Source organism: Acanthochromis polyacanthus, chromosome 13, assembly GCF_021347895.1.
Source record: "Acanthochromis polyacanthus isolate Apoly-LR-REF ecotype Palm Island chromosome 13, KAUST_Apoly_ChrSc, whole genome shotgun sequence".
NCBI lineage: Eukaryota > Metazoa > Chordata > Actinopteri > Pomacentridae > Acanthochromis > Acanthochromis polyacanthus.
The window spans coordinates 22746891-22767320 of NC_067125.1; the positions used below are offsets into that span (position 1 = coordinate 22746891).

A 20430-nucleotide genomic window follows, 5' to 3' on the forward strand; every position below is an offset into this window, starting at 1 on the left:
ATGGAAGCAGCAACGGAGGCTATGTTTTTTGGCCGTAGCCCTCCCCTCCCTACCTGTCATATAATGTGCTAATTGTGGAGACTGACTGACTGGCTGGCTTGGCAGCTCTCTTGGGACTTTGAGGCCCATGACAGGCCAGCCACAGTTGCCTCGTCAATAGATCTAATTGCTCCGAGAGAGGGGCCAGAGTGAAGGCTTTGGAGCATCAGGCGTTTGGTAAAGAGAAACCATGGCGCCATGACTGGGTCAGTAATCAAAGAGAGGCAGAGAAAGGATGGGGTAAGTGTAGCGCTGGCTGAATGAGGAAACTGCCAGTCAAATACGCCTTGAATGATATATAATGACTAAGCTATCCCACTCTGTCAGTATGCCAGCACCTATCTGCCGGAGTACTGCTCAAAAGAGGAACGCGAGAAGAGAGGAAAGTGAGAAGACAGACAGGTGGAGGAGTTGAGAGGGATCCTCGCAAGTGAAATGTCTGGCAACCAACTACAGAGGGTAAAACGACAAAGACGAAAAATAAAAGACAGCAAAATGAATCTGTAAAAAATACAAATGAATGAGATAAAGGTGAGCAGAGCTGACAGCCCAGACAAGACGGCTATCCTCTGTCCACCATGCAGCCAGCTCTCCAGATCTATCAGATTGTTAGCCCCTTATCTACCCCTGGAGATCGGCCTGTCCAGCCCCCGGCCCCCAGTCCCCAGGAGGTCGGGCTACATCAATACCTAGGCAGCCTTTGTTCTTGTTCTGACTCCCTGCTTCACTGCTCTGGCTAACAGGCCACTGGCTACCAGCCTTCAGCACAGCACAACACCACTCTCTCCACAGTCAATAAAGACGGTGACACAGACAACTCTGTTCTTCAGTACTGTGGTTCTGCTGCTTATGTGGGACCGCAAGCACATCATCACCTAACCCTAAGGGGAAAAAAGAAAAGATAAGAACCAAGCAGTTACTATGACAAGTTGATTGTAAATTATATTTTAAGTATTTTAAATTCATTTTAAACTTAGCTTTGAAATTGAAAATGAAAATGTAAGTTTTCCATTTACTTTCTCTGCGTTTTTGGAGAATCCTGCAAATTTAATAAGTGAAAAATCAAGGTATTTCTGTTACACTGATGTAAAATTACATATATAGAATTTCCATATTTGATTTATGGTGCTGCAAACAGTAGGCCACTGTATCATAGATTTTCAAGAAAGAGTTGCCTCAACTGGAACTGGATGTCAAAAATAATTGATTACTTATTTGTAATTGTTTTTTTGGTTGTTTTTTTTTTTTGGCATTTATCAAGTACTCAGAAAGTGAAGTTCTTACTTAATACATCATTATTATTATTACTATAAAAAATATTAAAGTTTTTGTATTGACTAATAGATAAACAGCAGTAGTTTCACTGAAGTGTTGTGATAAACTGAGGCATTGTTCTTTTAATTTGGTGCTGCTCATCGTCAGAAACCTTTTTATACACTGAAATTGTTATTATTTTTTGTTCCAATTTGTCTTTAAATTAGTGTATATTTGACTCGCATTTAGTCTGATCTGAAAATCACTATTTTTTCATTCCTTAATTATTCAGAAAAAGTCCAGAAATACATTTTTGGACCCAAAAAGGCATTAAGACATGATAGTTGTGGACAAAACATTCAGCACATCTTTAGAAAACGCTCTACTCAGAATCATTATCATTTGTAGTGAGCCCTAGTTTACATATTATGGATTATTATCGTTGCACTGATGCTAGTTCTTTTCCGTTCCTCAGTAATAATAAAGCTCCTTGCGCTTTATCGATGTCTTTAAATCCATCAATAACAAAACACAGTCATTTCTACCATGCCTACAGCCATACATTCAGACTCCTTTTCTTAAGTGCGGTGCAATAAGTTTGCACTTAAAAAATTTGCTCTCTGTGAAATTGCATTGACGTTCTGTCTCTTAAGAGCCAATAATGAGCATTGTAAAAGCAGAAGGCCGAGTAGCGGGCTAGCTGGACGCTGAGATGAGCAGATATGACTGTAAATGCCGGTGTCAGTCTGGCTGCTGACATGCACGCAGACGCACACACACACACACACACACACACACACACAGAAGGTTGTCTCTTTGCTTGACCCATGGGGATGACCAATAGTTCCCCACAACGGAGCCTGGCCGTGACTCCGGCCATTGAAAGCCCCCACACACCCACCCACTGGAAACCCGATCCAGCCAGTTCACCAACTGCTTCAGAACATCAATAATTAATTAGGGAACAGCTATTGGCCCCAAGGGTCAGAGAGCAAGGAGAGAGAGAGTGAGGGAGAGCGAGGCAGTGGGAGTGAAGCAGGAGGAGGAAATAGGGGAGTCGTGATTTTGTTTAATAAGTAACACAACGCAGGCTTTGTTCTTCTCTCCTACATTTTAAAAGAACATGCGGAACCTTCTCTGCCTCTGTCTTTTTCTCTAGCCCTTATCCTCTTTCCCTCTGCATGGAATCTTGAGGTCGTTAAAGGGTCAGTTCACCCAAATAACGGCAACCTCAACAAAAGTATTTTTGATGTACTAGCAAGTACCTGGCAAGTAGGAAGTTTGTTTGTTTGCTTTAAATGTGTTTGAACACTGTAGTGTTGTGATGGATATTCTTCAGACGTTTCCTGACACGTAGTACACTGACAGTCATTAAAAACTTTGAGACCATATTTTTCAACACAATTTTTATTTTGAAGCCCGAAACTGGATTTTCTTCATATGAATCATTAGTTTAGCATATTGGCATACAGAAACAAAAATCTAAAGTTTCAAGAATGATTTCAAAATAAAGAATTTCACAAAAGAAAACGGCACCTGCCAAACACAAAGTCACAACAGTCAATACCAAGTATGGCCTCCATTTGCTTCGATGCAGGCAGCAATCCATCGGCGTATGCTTTGGACCAGGCTTGTGATTGTGGGTTGGGAACAGCCCATACGCCTGGCTACATCACTGTAGCTCAAACCGGCCTCCACCATACCCAGTGCCCGGAGACGTTGTTCATGTGATAGACGCGGCATGATGCTGTTCACTGGACTAACAATGGTGGCCTTTTTTGGGCCTTTATATAGGCCTTCAAAACCCATTCTGAAATTGTGCAGATACTCACTGAGTATTGCTTGGTGTGTATTTGGTTCACTTTTGCAAAGTGACCAACCCATGTGCAATGAATCATGACAAAATGACAACTCATCATTATCTCAACTACTGGGGCACTAGATCATCAGTAAATCCACAATGAATAATTAGAACCCCCCTACAAGTTGAATTCTGCGTACATTTCTACCTCAAAGTTTCTATTGACTGTCAGTATATTTATTAACTGCATCATATTTACCAATAATCTGGTAATTTTGCTATGTGACCTCTCTAGTCTTTACCTCTTAATGTACAGACAGACTTTATTAGAGAGATTATATCAGCTTATTGCTCTAACCTGTTTTTTTTTTTTTTTTGCTGTGGCTCATCCACACACAGCTTGAAAACTTAAGTTTTCATCATACAAACTGCTGTCAAAGCAACAAGAAAAAATGGTAAAATCTGAATGAAAGGTTGAATTGAATAATGAAACATTATTCATTGTTTTCCAGAGGAACTGTGTATTCACCATGCAATGATTTGATGCTGATAAAGTATTGTCTTCAATTAAGTCATTACCCACAGTTGTGTAATGTTTATGCAAGAAGCTATTAAGGCTAAGGTTTGTTAAAATCAAGCTCAGCTACTGCAGAAATAAGTTTTAATCTATTAAACATGCTTGTATGTTTTCAAACCTGTTATATCTGTAGAGTATCTGCAGCATGCCATACAACTTATCAGTGAGGATACTGAGAGAAATGTATCATTTCAGAATCAAGGCAGGAAGCAGGCGGGGACATAGAAGGAAATCATGAGATACTTTGCTTACAGAATTATCTCTAAAGCTTTACTCATCATTACCCTACATCTCTCTGCCATTGTCTTTCATGCTTGTTCACTTCTACAACGACAAAAGTCCTGTCCTGTTTCCAAGGTCATGTGCAGTTCTTCTAAGCTATGTTTAGGTATTAAATGCCTACATCCTTTCGGAACTCCAAAACCCACCTCATTGTTATCTTTAAAACATCAACAAAATTAAATAATTCATGAGCAAGAAACTGTAAAAACTGAATTGATGCATTTTCAATTTTCCAATAGCACTATAACTCATCATCTGTGGCGTGTTAGGAAAATTATCAAAATCTATTCTTATAACTGTGATATTTGATAAAATACCTGGATTTTACATGTCTGATATTAAAAAATGCCCCAAATAAGCTGTTTGCACCAGAATCGTAAAATAAAAAACTAAAAATATTGCAATCTGCAGTCAGTCAGTCAGTCAAGTGCCATGCCATTCAGTGTAGGTCATCATTTCTGTCCATCTAATCTGATCTCTTGCTTTCTGAATTGTGACTGTTGCCCGTTCCATGCGTAGCCATGATGTAAGTCATTCTCCGTCTGACTCGTCCTCTCTTCCCATTCATTTTTCCAGTTGTGACGATATATTCCAGGGTCTCTTTCCTCATGATGTGTCCAAAAATGTTGCTTGCCATTTCCTAATTTTGCTCAATAGTGTATAATTTGTGTTTAATAGTTTTAAAACATCTTCATGGGTAATTCTGTCCATATACGATATACATAGCATGTGCCTGTAAAACCAAAATTCACATCCATACATTAGAACTGGTAGGATGGAACAGCTGAGAGTCCTCATATGGATGTTAACTGTTGTTTTCTTATTTTCTTGTATTTTTCATTTTCATACATGCTGTTCTTACCATTCCTACTCGACATCTGATGTCTGTTTCACTCCTCCCATCTGATGTCATCCATAAACTGAGATGTTGGAAATGATGCACCTGCTTCAGTGTTTCTTGGTCTAATTTTATGTTACAGGTTGGGATGACATTTTTCTTTGAAATTACCATTAATTCTGTTTTCTTTTTCTTTAAAGGCAGACTAAGTTTTTGTCTCTCTGTATTATTCATAGGTACTACGGGTTTCAAGTTTTCTTCACTGTTCGCCTCACAACTAACCTCTTTCTGCACAACTGAAAATCTGTGTTTGACGTTGTTGCAATCACAAGACAACAATTTAAAGACATTTCAGGTGAACTGCAGGCTGTGTAAATACAAAGCAGAGTGGAGACAAGAATACTTTAGGAACCAGTTGGAGAATTGGAGAGAATATACCTGATGAATAAAATAAATGTGGTGACTACCTAGTTCTTCTGAACATATTCTTTTTCTGACACATTTATGCATACAGTGAGTGCGGTTTCAGAAGCAGGTGTATAAAAGGTGCAGAAACGTGTGATTGTGTTGGGTTAAAGCAAGGGTGAGGAGTGATGTGACGTTCGCTTCAGAGGTGTCAAACACCAAACTGCCTTCATCAAGGGTGTGTGAACACCTGGCAAGTGCATGTGGATGAAGACCGGAGCGCCTCCTGTGCTCCAGATGTGGACTTGACAAGTTTATTAGCCATTCCTGTGTTTAAAGAACTCATCCCTGAGGTGGGAGACAGAGAAAGGACTGATTTGACACATTAGGCCTCATTCTCCTCGCCTGCTTATTTAAGCCTGCAGGAGCTCCATCTGTCTCCGGGTCTCTCTGTCACTGTCTCTCTGTAACACTCACATGCAGATACTGTTCCTGTTTTTCCCACACTTTACTGTACACGTGCTTTTTCACACACTCTGGCACGCACCCATATGCCCAAATGAGAGGAAGACAAACATATAATTGTGTTTTTTTCTTGTCCTTCCCTTTATGCTGTTTTACTCACCTCGCTTTATTTTAGAAAAGTAGATCTATTGGATTCCCAGTGTTGGCAGTTGTCAGCTTCCTTATGTAGATATCATCCCTGGGTAGAACTTATAAGTTATATAATAATCTGTTGTGTGTCTGTTTCTCTCAGCGATGCCCCCAGGAAGTCCAGGTCCAATAACACGTCATGAGTCATCTGACAGCCTGGCATCAGACCACAGTGGCCAGGAGGACGAGGAGTGGCTTTCTCAGGTAAGGCCTTTTCCTTAGACCTTATTCGGGGTTTTTGTTCCTTCACACAGTTCTAAATTTGTATCTTGCTATGTTAAGTGCTAGATGTCATGTTGTTAACTGGATGTATATAAATACAATTAAGTTGAATTGTGTTGTTCCAGTTGCTGATATTTACATCGTTTCAGTACCAACATAAAAAAATCAAATTTTGAATGGATCAAAGCCTGTTGTCTCTGTGAGGAAATGAACAAATACCTTTTCACAATGAATCATGAGTACAGCCAGAGAGCACTCAGGGATACTTTTCAGAAGACATCGTGTCAAAGTAACACAGGCATGTCCTGCTCTCACACTTTGACAGCCTATGCTGAATTAGATTAAAGCTAGCACTAGTTGATGTTTTTAATGTATTCAGTTAATCAAATGATTTTATGTAATATGAAAATGGAAAGTTCTCAGTGATACACCTTCAAAATTGTGCACCTTCATTGCTGCAGGGTTGTTTTCAGCTTGAACTAGAAAGCTATAATTAACTCATCAGACCTCCTCTTAGACTGATCACAACACCACCAAAGTTGGTGATTAGCAGGTGAATGTTGCAGTAGCTAAAAATCCTGCTAAAGATCCAGCTGTTTTAAAAGTCAGTAACATTGATAAAACAGTGACCATTTCCTGACCAATGAACCATAACAGCTTTATTAGCATTTCATTACCACCATGTGGCTACAGTAAATTAATTGCATGTTTCTAGTGTTGTCGCATCAGACTTTTGACTTCATTTCTATCAATTCCATCTTTGAGTGTTTGCATAACTGGATTACAGCTTGGACATGCTATCCTCCCCTCACGTATGCATTTTCAAATAAAGCTGAGACCCGAAGAGCTGGACCTGTCTCATCAAGAATGCAGTGTTCCTTTAATTCAACTTTGACACGATTGTGTCTGTTTGCATTTGTAAAGAGATCTGTTTTCCTTTTTTTTTTCCAGAGGGAATCATTGCACTAATGAATAACGTTAATTATTTTGTGACTTCTACATTAATCATAACACCATTCCAAATTGTTCTAAAAGCTTGCAGTATTGAAAAATCTGTTACGCTCACCCTGGTCTTTTCAGCTTGGTTAACCCTCATAGCACTCATCTCTGGTTTAGGCAGGTAACCCACTACATTTTCACCATCAATAATTCCACTGCATGCATAATTGATTGGTTAAAATGCACCCCACTTAGCTTGCAGAGGCCCAGGTTCATATCTGTCATGATAGTTTGCCAGAAGCACAACTATCCATTGCACTAACCTGTATTTTTGGCGACTTCCTGTCAGAGCTGTGGTAGTGATGCATTTGTCAGTGGTTGGAGATGTAACCTTACAGCTCCTGTTCTCTAAACATGTACCCTAGATGACTTGGAAGTATCTCTTGTGAAACATTTCAAACTGTCAAAGAATTTAGGACTAAAAGGCAGAACCAACATGAAAACATTTGCTTTTACGTCAGTTACATATGGCAGTTTGTTCCTCAACCAGTCCCTCTTAAATATGTGGTAAGAATGGAAGATATCAAACACAATAGCTTGCTGGATTGCGGAATGCTAAATACATATAGGCTATATTAAATTACAGTCTAAGCATTGCCTCATGGATTGCATTATATTATATCAGAGGCCTTCATTTGATTATCAGCAGGCATTTTGACATTGGGTTAGGATTTAGGATTGATCGGCCTTTCCTTAATGAAATGTGAGGTTTGTGACCTTCCATGTCAGTGCTTCAGCTCTCTGCAGTGCTGTGCCATTTGCTGCCTATCAGTGTCAGTTGTTCTTCAGCTAACTGTCAGTGAACAACAAAACCACTTGTCCCTCCAGAGTCCACCTCAGGTATTTACATCTCATCTGTCAGTTAGATGGCAAGCAGAGGGCGTGACAAACATCTTGAAAATTAATGAGTAGTCAGTGTTTGATACTGCATGAATAAGTGTATTCTGGGCCAGTACGAATGATTATAGTCATCATTTGTCCATTGATATGTTTTATTGGTTGTTCATTCACGACATATGAATTATTAAGCAGTAGATGCTCTTGTCGTTAAACCAGTAGAGTTGATAAATTGTGCTGCTGCATGTCAGTTTTTAAATGATGAGCCTTGAGTGGACAACCTGCTCTTAACACCTGAGAGCCACCTGAGGTGAACCAATAAAAAAATCAATTCCACCACCCATCAGTTGAACACTGGCTAATTCTCATGCACATGCAGCTTGGATGGCATATATTCAGCGATATGGATACACAACGTCAAATTTTGTATAAAAACATATCTTGGACCTCATGAACAGACCTCTTACAATACTTAGTACAGGCTTAATACATTTTGTCAAAGTACTTTTTGTCTTAAACCACCTTTCTGACATCAGAATCTGAGAGGGAGTGGGGTCAGACACTTTGTAGATCTGTCTGAAATAAGTAGTCATACCAGCTTCACACATTAACAGGTCATATTGCTAAAATATATATAAATATAGTTAATGCTAGACTGATTGAAAACTGACAGGTTCTCTCAAAGTATTTTAAAATGAGCATTTGCAACCATAAGCCAGCAATTTTTGCTAATCATGACATTTTGGGCTCAAATATTACCAGAAGCTTCCATTTGTCATTTCAGAAGGAATTCCAGGTCAGGATGGCACCTTTCATTGCTGAAAGTAACCGCTGATGCAGTATTGCATGGTCACTTACAATTGTCAATCTTATTTAATGCAATCCATTAGAAACAGGCTTTGGTTATTTGGATAACTGTTACATTTGAAAGGGTGATGCAGCACCACATTTTCCCCATTTGAGCAAATTATTACATCAAGACAAAGACTGTTCATGGAGAGAGACAGACTAATCAGTGGAGTGTAATCCAGATGAGGAAAGACTAATGTCTGTCATTCAAATTAGCCTTTCAAACAGGTAAAAACACTTAAGACATGGTCTTTTGAAGCACGCAAAGACCTTAGAGCTAAGTGCACCTCTTTGATAAAACCATCAGTTTGATGCATGTTGCTTTTTTTTTTTTTTTTTTTTGTATGGTAAGGCTTGTTGTACTTACCTCTGCCCTGATTTCGACTCGTTGAATGTTTGAGATTGAGGCAAAAAAAATTTTTGCTTGTCAGTTAGCTTTATTTAATTTGGTGTCCAGTCCTAGAGGTTAGGCTGTAAGGGCAAATCTGTCACCAGCTGTGTCCGACAAGTCTGGAAGGGGAGGGGTGCTGTGCATTGACAGTGGACTGTAACATCTGGACCTTCATCCTGCTGCAAAGAGAGCATACTGGCAGCTGTTTGGCTCTGTGGTAGGCGTGACATTGATGGTGTTAACTGGCAAAGCACACACACACATGCAAAGTGACAATCCTCCTCCCTCCTTCTGTGTCCCAATTTGCACAGCTGTGATAGACCACATATATCTCGACATGTTTATGGATATTAGTGTGTATAAACACAGACACACAGTAGAATTAAGAGAGTGTTGAGATGTTGGCACCTGGCAGCCGAGTGGAGTAAGCTGAGTGTTCGGCTGAGGTGAGAGACAGACGCGTATGAAGGGAAGATAATGAAATGTGAACAGTGAGACTCTGAGAGGTGTGTTAAGTGCTGCAGGGAGTTGAACAGGCAGAGTTAGCGTGGGAGAGCAGTGGAAAGTTGAAGTCCATGCAGGAGATGGTTAGTCGGTAAACTTGTGCAGAAGGCAGTAATAATCTGATGTTTCTGAGTTGCCCACTCTCCTATCCTACTTTGAGACATCTTTAGTTCACTCCACTCAGGCGTCCATGGACCGCCTGCCACACCAATGCCATCTTATTCTCCCAGTAGGCCTCACCTCAGTCTCACTGCCATGCTGTTGCTAGTATCACACTTCTATTAACCCTCTGGGAAGGCTTCCCATTATGCCACCAACACTCACAACACATAGAAGACTATGATGAGTTCTGACATTATCATCAGACTTTCAGCGGCACAGGAGTACTGCAAGCTTTTAGTTGGATGTCATATAAGTAAGTTTATCTGAGGACTGTGTAGGGTGTTTGAGTATTGAAATAAGAACTAAGACCCCTCTGTTTAAATTACCAGTTAAATGCAAAACTAATGACATTTGCATTAGTTGGAGATTTACTGTGTGTTTTGTGTCAGTTAGCAAATATTAGCATGCTAGCCTACTAAACTAAAACAATGAACATGCTAAACATTGCTCTCTAACAACCAGCAAGAGTATTTTAATGTGACTTTTGTTTCTAATCAGATACCTTGAAAACAGACATTTCTATGAGCCTCAGATGTACTTGTAGCATTTAGTGCTATTTAGCAAATGTAGCGTGCTACCATGGTAAATGGAACAGTCAAGGTAAAAATTACCTGCTACACATCAGCATGTTAGCATTGTCATTTTGTGCATGCAATGTTAGCATTTAGCTCGATGTTTTGCGGTGCCAGCTGCACAGAGGTTACAGAAAAGTTTGTTCGAGATCTTTAGTAACGTTGTTTAAAAGACTAAAAATGATTCTGTCCTTATACTAACCTTTTTACCATTTTCCCAGGTGGAAATTGTGACCCACACAGGACCACACCGGCGCCTATGGATGGGCCCGCAGTTTCAGTTCAAGACCATTCACCCTTCAGGCCAGACCACAGTCATTTCCTCCTCGTCCTCAGTGCTTCAGTCCCAGGGCCCTACAGATGTCCAGCAGCCCCTCTTGGACTTTGATACGGATGACCTGGATCTACACAGCCTCAGGTACTTAGAAACTATTCAAAATGATGTTATCCCAACAGTCTTGGAGGTAGGGCTGGACGATAAATCGAATTAATTCAATTAATTTGCATTTTTAAAACCTGACGATTTGAAAATTTGCAAAATCGTAAAATCGAGGCGAACTTAAATATATAACAATACAGATTCTTCTTCTGCCTTTTCACGACTTGTGCACTGGCGTTTGCTTCCGCCTCTCATCTCCTTCCGCCAAAACAGTCACACCGCCGTTATGGCAGACACAACAGCAGATGAAGAGTTGGTCGCGAGAAAAGGGCCTTATGTTACATCGATTATATGGAAGTGGTTCGGCTTTGACAAGACTGACACAGATCAAACTACAGTCATGTGCAAGGTTTGCAAAAGGTACTGTGAAAACGAAGAGTAGCGGCACAACAACAGGTTAAAACAGAGACACCTTCGTGACACAGAAAACTCCGGTTTTATGCTCAACATACCTCGCTTAGTAGTATGCCTACACCCCTCAGCTGTTCCTGAAAAGTGTCCTGATATGTGTGCAGGGCTGCAGCTCCTACAGACACAAATGAGTTTACGGCTACATATTAGCACAACAAAACAACATGTAGTAACAGGATGAGGATAAAAAGTTTGTAAATCGGGTGACACGTCAGCAGATAGGCTACCCGTTGCAACAAAGTATCAAACACAGGCCTAAATAAATAACTTCCTAAATGCGGGATAACAAGATATGGACTAGAACAGCTAAGAAAAGACTCATTTTAGGAACATCACGTAGGTACGGCCCGTACACATATTATTGCAGGTTGTAGAGAGGGTGCGCTCGAGTGGCTTACCCAGCTGTCCAGGAATGATATTAATAGTAACAAAGTAGTATTTCCTGCGCACGTTATAGCTATATCGTGGCCACAATCTATTTATTTTTTTACCATGTCATGAGAGGGGCTCCGTATAATACATTCATTGTGTTAAGAAAAGATTTAGATGGGAAAAATATCTGTAGAGAATTTCTTTGTCCAGTATTCTGCATTCAGTTTTTGCAGAATCCAGTATTACACACTGGTTGGTCATTACATTTTATTAGTATGGTTTCACTGTTAAAATGATGCCACATCTTTTTAGACAGAACCTGTGATCATAAAACAATACAAAACTCTTAGTTTTGTGTTAATAAAGCACTTAAAGCTTTAAGTATGACTAAATGCTTTTTCAAAATTAAATATACCACTCCTTGGGTGGTTGTGGCCCCGCGTTTGGTAAAGTTGGAAAGATATTCACAGATTCAGACTTCCAGCATCAATAACTCATTAGATATAGGTTGTCAAAACATAAATGATGCCTCTTTCCCATCGTTGTAAGGCAGATGTTGTGCTACAAGCCCAGTTTTATCAAATAAAGCTGTCTTTCAAGTTGCAGAAATAACATTGTATATCTAATGAGTTATTGATGCCGGAAGTCTGAATCTGTGAATGTCTTTTCAATTTTACTGGTGGTGGATGGGTGTCCTTTATTTTCGTTTCCGAAAGGTGGCAACCCTAGGCATGGCTAGCACTAGGCATAGCATACAGACCGCAAAGAAACAACAAAAATCCATTAAAATCATAATCATCCAAGTTGACTAAAAAAATCGAGATTTTATTTTTTGGCCATATCGCCCAGCCCTACTTGGAGGTCATCTGGATGTTTTTTGCAAACAGAGGACCTTTATGTCCTGCCTGGTCAATAGTGGTTTGCACCTCGCAACTCTCCCATGGATCCATTTTCCCCCAGAGTCTTCATTATTATGGAATCACGCACACTGACCTTAACTGAGACCAGTGAGGTCTGCAGTTCTTTAATGTTTGTCTGGGTTCTTTTGTGACCTCCTGGATTAGACTTTGTTTCTCATCTGTTCTTGAATCTCTTTAGAAAGTAGGATCATGTGCTACTTTCTGAGACCCTTCACAATATGAGACAAAGTCTGTTTAAGTGATGTTTAGATTCAACAAGCCTGGCAGTGATCATCCGTGAGTGCGGCTGGTGAGATTGAACCCAACTGCCAAATAAGTTTAGTCATTTGGTAGACTGGGGCTAAGGGGGCAAATACTTTTTCCACATAGAGCAAGATGGACTGGACAGCAATTTTCCTTCAAAAAATGCAGTCATCATTTAAAAACTGAGTTTTTTTTTCTTTTTGGGTTATCTTTGTCTTATATGAAAATGTATTTAATTTTCTGAAACATTGTGCAAAAATAGAAGATTTCTGTAGGGAAGGCAAATACAGCACTGTGTATATGTATATATAATTTTGTAGTAAAGTACACATAATATATGTGTGCAGGATCCAGCCTGTACGTTCAGAGCCGGTTAGCATGCCTGGTTCATCACGGCTGGTGGCTGATCGACGAGGACAGTCCAACATCATGGACGCAGGATCAGGTTGGTGTTTGCTTTATTTGAATACCTCCTCTTCTGCTCTGTGACACACACTTGTCTCTTCTCTTACATCGTCCTCCTACCTGTTTCATTGTGGTGTAGTTCATTCTTCTCTATCTACTGAACTATATTCTCTCATTGTCTGAAGTTGGCAGCTGAGTTGTATTTTTTTGTTCCTTTCTACCCATCAGCCACATCTGCCCAGTCTGTTCGACTCTGTGATACTGTCAGTTCATGTTTGTTTTACTGCATGTACACGAGTAGCAGGCAGCAGTTTTTGCCTTTTCTTCTTGTGTGACACTTCTACTTCCTTTATTGGTCCCTGAACCACGTTGATACCTGACTCTTAGACCCAGGTTACAAAGCTGTTTCATAGAATGGAAAGTTTAATTATCAGAAATAATTTTTACTGACCTGAGTAAAACAATGAAAACATACATCTTTAACTGTGATGCTCCATGTAGAGATTTATTTTCTGTGATTGAGGCTTAGACTCATAGCTGACTCCAGTCTATTCTTTGACCATACATGATGCTGAGAGACAGCAGACTTTAGTTTCACACTAACATACAGTATGGAGGATGTGACTAAGAGTGTCATGATGTTGTTTAACTGGAAAATGTCCATCAAACATCAACAAATTGACTGACTTATTAAGGTGCTTGCAGATGTGTCCCCTGCTGAGATGCTGACAGACTTGGGGTATTACATGGTGGAGTAACACTTTCCAAACTGTAGATAAAGGCAGCATTCCACAACAATCTATAGTTAGAATAATGACTATTATTTACTGTGCATATTGCTTCCTAAATATTACTACAAGTACTATGTGACAGTCTGCTGTAGTAAAATGAAGATGAGTTTAACGTTAAAAAGATTTGTTTTGCTGTTGTCAGACACCAGAACAATCCTATTCAAGTGGATTATAAGTAGTCAGTTATTTCTACTAGCTGTTCTATACCTTTGCTCTGCAGTTAGAGTCTCTGCTGGACAGTGTGTTGCATTCCTGTTGTATCTCTGCCTATTGTTATGCTAAGTGTGACTGTCTGAATAAGCCTGCAAAGTCCATCAGCCTTTTGACAGGATTGCTTTGGTTCCAATTGATTTTGATAGTATGTCTCCATTAATCTGGTTACGATGTTTGTCTAATCCAATCACACTCAGATGAGAGGATTCCCCCTCTAAAATATATCTTTTTTTTTCTCTGCAAGTCTAATGCTGTTAACATGACTATTGTGAATGTGTGTGCACAGTAAGCTTTGTATTTACTGCGAGTGCGGGCAAGGAATCATCACTTATTGTGTGACATTACGTCCTGTCGCCTTGTGTTTGATGAAAGAGATAGAGGAGCGGCTGTGGCGTCCATGGCATTATCTGCTGTGTCTTGTGACAGAGACTTCACTCATCTGATCTGCCCTCACACTGACACGTAGCCACCGCTGCCTTTTTCACTCAGGTGTCAGGAAATATTTACAGCTCGTGTCACACAAAAAGGGTGTGTCACAAATAGTTTACACATCTGATAGTGTCTTTTTTTGTCTACCCTTCACTGCTTTTCAACACATACCAAGAGGTACTTTGCTTCACATGCAGCTGTAAGCAGATAAGTGTTGATTTGTCATGGTACCACACGTGTTGCCACCCCATTGTTATTTTTTTCAATATTACACAGGCCAGACTATCATTCATCTACACATTTACATAATTATTACAAAATAAATTGCTTAGCATTAACCAATATTCACTTAAAATACAGCCAGAATAATATCTGTTCTTTTTTCCATTATTCAGACATTTAATAGAAAAATGTGTGACCCTTTATAGACTCTAAATGCATCACTAACAAGGAAAAAAATGGTTTTCATCACTTTAAAAACCCAGCTTTCTGTATCTTGTTGTTTTAAACCTGATAACATGTAAATGGAAATATTATTTTATTGCTGTCCTTTTAAACCCCAACAGTGCAGTGTCTCTTTGGGTCTGTAGTATTTTCATGCCTGTAGCCTCTCCCAGGTGTACTGAATAAATGGTACAAGCATCACTCAATGCATTTCATTTTATGACCAAATTTTTTGAATTATAAATTTTGCACATCTGTGTAGGCTTTATTTGAAAACATATTTGCAACCGTTTGTGGGCCAAAAATGGACTTTTGATTCAACTTTGGTGATGAGAAAATGAATGAGGCATTGTAGAGCATGTTCCATGGGAAAGACTGCTCTGCTGAATCAGTGAGAAGTACAACAACTGTGTTTAGACCAGTGCGGTCTTTACCTGTTTGTTTCCACATGCCCCTTACAAACTACATCACCTCCTGTGTCTTATCCCCTGACCTTTTCCTTTCTTTCTTTTCCACCTCCTTCTGTCTTCTTCCATCTGCCAAGAACTGCATCTGTGGTTCTTCTGTCTCCCTTCAGTGTCATCTGTGTTTTCAATTTCTTCACTGGCTGGTTCAAAGCAAGGAGAGACAGAAGGACAGAGTCTGGCCAAGGGATGGAGGTGATGCTTATCTGTGTGTGTGTGTGTGTGTGTGTGTGTGTGTGTGTGTGTGTGTGTGTGTGTGTGTGTGTGTGTGTGTGTGTGTGTGTGTGTGTGTGTGTGTGTGTGTGTGTGTGTGTGTGTGTGTGTGTGTGTGTGTGTGTGTGTGTGTGTAGGGAGGGTTTGGTGTTGTGTCCTGCCACTGCAATGGCGCCGCCTCTTATCAGACACACATCACTTTTGTATCACCCACTGTAGAACACACTTGTATGCAGCAGAACTTACCGGATGTGTGTCTTTGAAACCTTTGAGTTAAAGGTGCCGATAGTTAGTACACCTTTAATTCTGACCAGTCAATAATAAAACACTTGCAAACATTCCAGCTTCAATAATCAGAATACTGACAAAGCTGGTAGCTAAGGCCAAGTCATTGAATTCAGTTTGATACTTTTGTTCAACAGCTCAGAATTTACTGATAATAGATTTTGAAGAATAATAGCAGCAACATTCCGGGGCTTTAAAGCCACCATTGACACATTTTACACCAATATTCGGTACAGTCCCATTTTTTTCTTTTGTTGTCACTGAGAGGAACCACGTCATGATATGTTGATGGGATGATATCATCAGCATAGCCGTTTCTCCCTCAGTCTCATTTAGGATATAAAGGAAATGATAGAGTGATGACATTTTATACCTAAAAGGCAGAAGATTAACTTCATTGTGACATCCAAATGCTCTTCGTCAACTACTACATGTACTACATGTAAACTTGTATCACATCCACATTGCCACTGACAGAAACTCTCAGTCTTATTGCAGATTTTAGCCTTCCAATGCAAAAAACACATGAAATATTGTAGTCCAAGTGCACAACATCTTGTGTGTTGTCATGTGAATTTTCATGCCATGTGAAACATGTCTACAAAAACAGAATCTATGTGAACATGTGGAATCAGTTTCACATGTAGTAAAACTGTGTGTTTGGATGTCAGTTCAGTCAATGTGAAAATATCTTTCACTTGTGATATTGCAAGTGATGGTATAAAACAAACATTAATTAGACCCTCCAGAAAAACGGAATTATGCGATCGCATGAATTCCCGCATTAATCACCAAAATGCTGCTGATTATGCGGGGGTCAATTATTTCCCAAAAGGCCGCATAATCCCCGCAAAACGGCGCAAAATTCCCGCAAGAATCTCACATTTCCACGAAAAAAAGGAGAAATATGCAGGTCCCGCTTGATTTCACAATTTCCATATAAAATGAGAAAACTATAACCAATATAAATGGAGTTATGAGTGAGTTTTTATGTGACGCCCGGCCTGATGTCATCAGTTCGCGCATTCACACACACACACTAGAAGCACGAGCTGATGCGGAGCGCGACACCAGTGTTGCCAACTTAGCAACTTTCTCGCTAAATCTAGCGACTTTCCAAAGCGTCCTCGCAACTTTTTTTGTCAAAAGCGACTAACCACAAATCTAGCGACTTTTTCTGCCGTTTTGGAGACTGACAGGAAAACTCGGATCATTCTGCAGTTACTGTTTTCAACAAGGAGCAGGTGCTGCTGTGAGCTTCTCCCCCTCCCAAAGCACAGGCTGTCAGTCCAGTAACCCCGCAGCAGTCCCAGTGTCTGATTAGAGGACACATCCCTCCGCGGCCAGACGGCAGGTGAATCGCGCATATTTTTGCATATTTCACAACTATTCGCATACTTTGCAACTTTCTGCAATTTCCCTGCATAAAATGGCATAAAACCCCGCATATTTATTCGCATAATCAAGGATTTTTGCCCGCGTTTTTCTGGAGGGTCTAATTAATTGTATGCCTTTATGTAAAATAATATACTTATGTGCCTGTTTGTGGCTTTATCCCATGTGACATATATACTATGTCACAATAACATGTTTTATCTGTGATGACTGCACATATACACCAACTTTGAAAAGGACTCTGACAGACATGCTTACATTTCTAAAAGCAGTATTTTTGTGTTTGAATATATGTTGGCATGTACTGTGCTGTATGTAATGTATATTTTGTGGCATGAAAGCCTGCAGTTGACTCGTGTTTTTCACCCATTTGCATTGGACTAAAAGTGTTTCTTTCAGAGTCCTCAGGCCCAGTGAGGCCATAAAGCTGCAGTTCTCCCGACACTGACTCACTTACAGTCAGTCAGTCTCCCCAGTGTCTGCTCCCATCTTATCTCAGCCCATACACTCTGCTTATCTCTGCCTTCCCCGAGGTGATGGGACGCCGTCTGCGTGGGACACACACATACACATACACACAGTGTGTTGTACAGTGCTTCCAGTTGTGCCTTCTTGACTCAGCATATCTGTCTTTATGGAGGGGACAGAGGAGCACAACAGCAACTACTGTCTCACTTTGTACCGGCTGCAATACACAGGATTAATGCATAGCTGTTATCAATACCCCCATCTGCACCCCAAGCCTTGCTGTGTGTGTGTGTGTGTGTGTGTGTGTGTGTGTGTGTGTGTGTGTGTGTGTGTGTGTGTGTGTGTGTGTGTGTGTGTGTGTGTGTCTGCGTGTGTGCAGAGGCGGCTTCAATCCCAGCTAGACTACACAGTGGCATTTTGTGGCCCAGGAGGTCATATCAAGAAAGAAAGAAAAGGAGACAGACCTGAAAGAGAGATAACACCACAAGACTGAAAGAGTATTTAATCTTACCTCTGTGTGTGTGTGTGCGTGCACACACTGATAAACCGCCCTGTCGCCCTCCACACTGCTGGAGTTGTGTTTTGACTTTGTAAAGAAAGCCACCCTGCTCCACAACAGGAAACAACAACAAAAACTCCGTCAGTAGCATCGGCCATTTTGTTGTTTTTGTTGTTGTGATGTTCGTTGTGTGTGTACGTATGTCTCCGTCTTTGTCGCCTCGTCTCTGCCTCGCTGTTTGACTCCATCTGTATGTGTGTGTGATTTATCTGTGGCGGTGAATCAGTGATAGTGTTAGCGGCAGAGCAGAGCAGGCAGGACGAGATGAAGCTGACTTATCACAGAACACTTCAGAGAGCTGCTGGACTTTTGTTTGTGTGGGTGCTGGGGTTAGATCGATATAGGGCTCAATGTCTCAGACCAGTAATGACCTGATGAAAAATTTTAAATTCTCTTGAAAACAGTGAATTTTTGACAGCTTTGAAGCTTGAATTTCAGAACCTTCAATTTAAACTTGTTGGGAGAAATTGCTACCACTTAAACCTTATTGTGAGTGTTTTGTCTATCTGAGCTGCATGTGTACAGACATGTTTGTGTGCGCTGTATGTTCACCCTTGTGACTTCAGTCTAGTGCGTGTCAGTCCATTAGCAACATCCTGTAAGGCAGTGAGTTAATCAGTGTGGGATCAGCAGCTATCAGCCATTAGCCACATCCACCCCACATTATCACAGCTCAGTTACCACCACTGTATCTGTGTGCGTGTGCGTGTGCACGTGCGTGTGCCTGTGTGTGCACACGTGCAGTGTGGGTGTCAATTTCACACAAAAATCAAATGTGCTGAGTTTCCAGAACAACTTGGTAGTTATTAACATGACTATGAATTGGATTTCCATTCAAATCCTAACTGAATTTTGAAAGTTTCTGCTAAAGACAATTTGAAAAGTTACTGTTTTCCTACACTGCTACAGCATTTACACAGATCTTTACATAATCAAAAAAGACCCACATCCCTCTCACTCCGTACACTGGCTAACAGTTAATGAAGTAAATCTAAAGTCCTGATTTATTTATGAAGGGGTAAGCAGGTCTCTTACCATTTCTTACTTTTGAGAAATGCTGTTCATACGCCACCCTGTCAGAGGCCTGAGATTTTCTGACCAGAGACTTTCTGCCCTGAGAACCAGGACAATATGATGAAGACAAGGTTTTCTCGGTAACTGCTCCTAAAATATCTGACCAGTAGTTTAAGAGTTTAAAGTTTACTGCTTTAAATAAGAAAATGCGTCTGTGTTTCAGGTGGTGTTATTTACAGTGTATCAGCATCTAACAAAGTCACAAAAAGACAGTGACAGTACACAATAGGAGCTATTTTGATGACCACTTTAACTTCTTCTTCAGTACATTTGCCTTTGCTTTTGTTTTTACTAAGTAAGGGCACATGAGATATGGGATAGGGCAACTTTGACAAGAATAACGTGCAACAGCAATAGTTGGGGAGCCCAGATGGCCTACCATGCACCCCTCCCCACAACAAAATGCCACTTAATTTTTTTTAGCCTTTATAATGTCTTAAATGAGACTTATGAGTGGTAACAGTAAAATAACTCATTCCCACTATAACTTTTTATGCTATTTTTACTTTTCCTGGAAATGCTATTTTATAATAATTTAGCTGCATCACTTGATTTAAGTATGTAGAGGTATTTCAAAATAGAATTTTCCTACCATTATCCAATTAGGACAGTCCAGTAACTGCTTTGAATTTTAAGAAATGACTTTCAGCAACCAAATCTAAAACTGGCACTGGTCAAATGCTCTGTAGAGTTTGAAAGTATATAGAATTGGGGGTCAGTGAGCTAAAACAGCCACAAGACAACAGCACTAGAATGCTTCAGTCATTCCTTTTGTCATTGTGTGTATGCATGCATGCACCTGTTTGTATCACCGACACAGTGGCCCCTTGTCCCGCTGACCCACCACCTCTTTACCACCATCAGCACCACCCTGAGGCGAGAAGGGGCTTTCCCCTGTGTTACTGTTCCTCACAGAGGC

The 20430-nt window shown here is 40.4% G+C and overlaps 1 protein-coding gene across 3 annotated transcripts in view; it reads left to right on the forward strand.

The window, feature by feature from the left end:
• The window catches only part of bcas3 (BCAS3 microtubule associated cell migration factor), a 418130-nt gene that overhangs the window by 143147 nt on the left and 254553 nt on the right, over window positions 1-20430 (forward strand). For all 3 annotated transcript variants that reach the window (XM_022195624.2, XM_022195625.2, XM_022195626.2), the window contains 3 exons: window positions 5954-6054; window positions 10608-10804; window positions 13119-13216. In XM_022195624.2, coding sequence (XP_022051316.1) covers window positions 5954-6054; window positions 10608-10804; window positions 13119-13216 — 396 coding nt within the window. The remainder of the gene's footprint in view (window positions 1-5953; window positions 6055-10607; window positions 10805-13118; window positions 13217-20430) is intronic.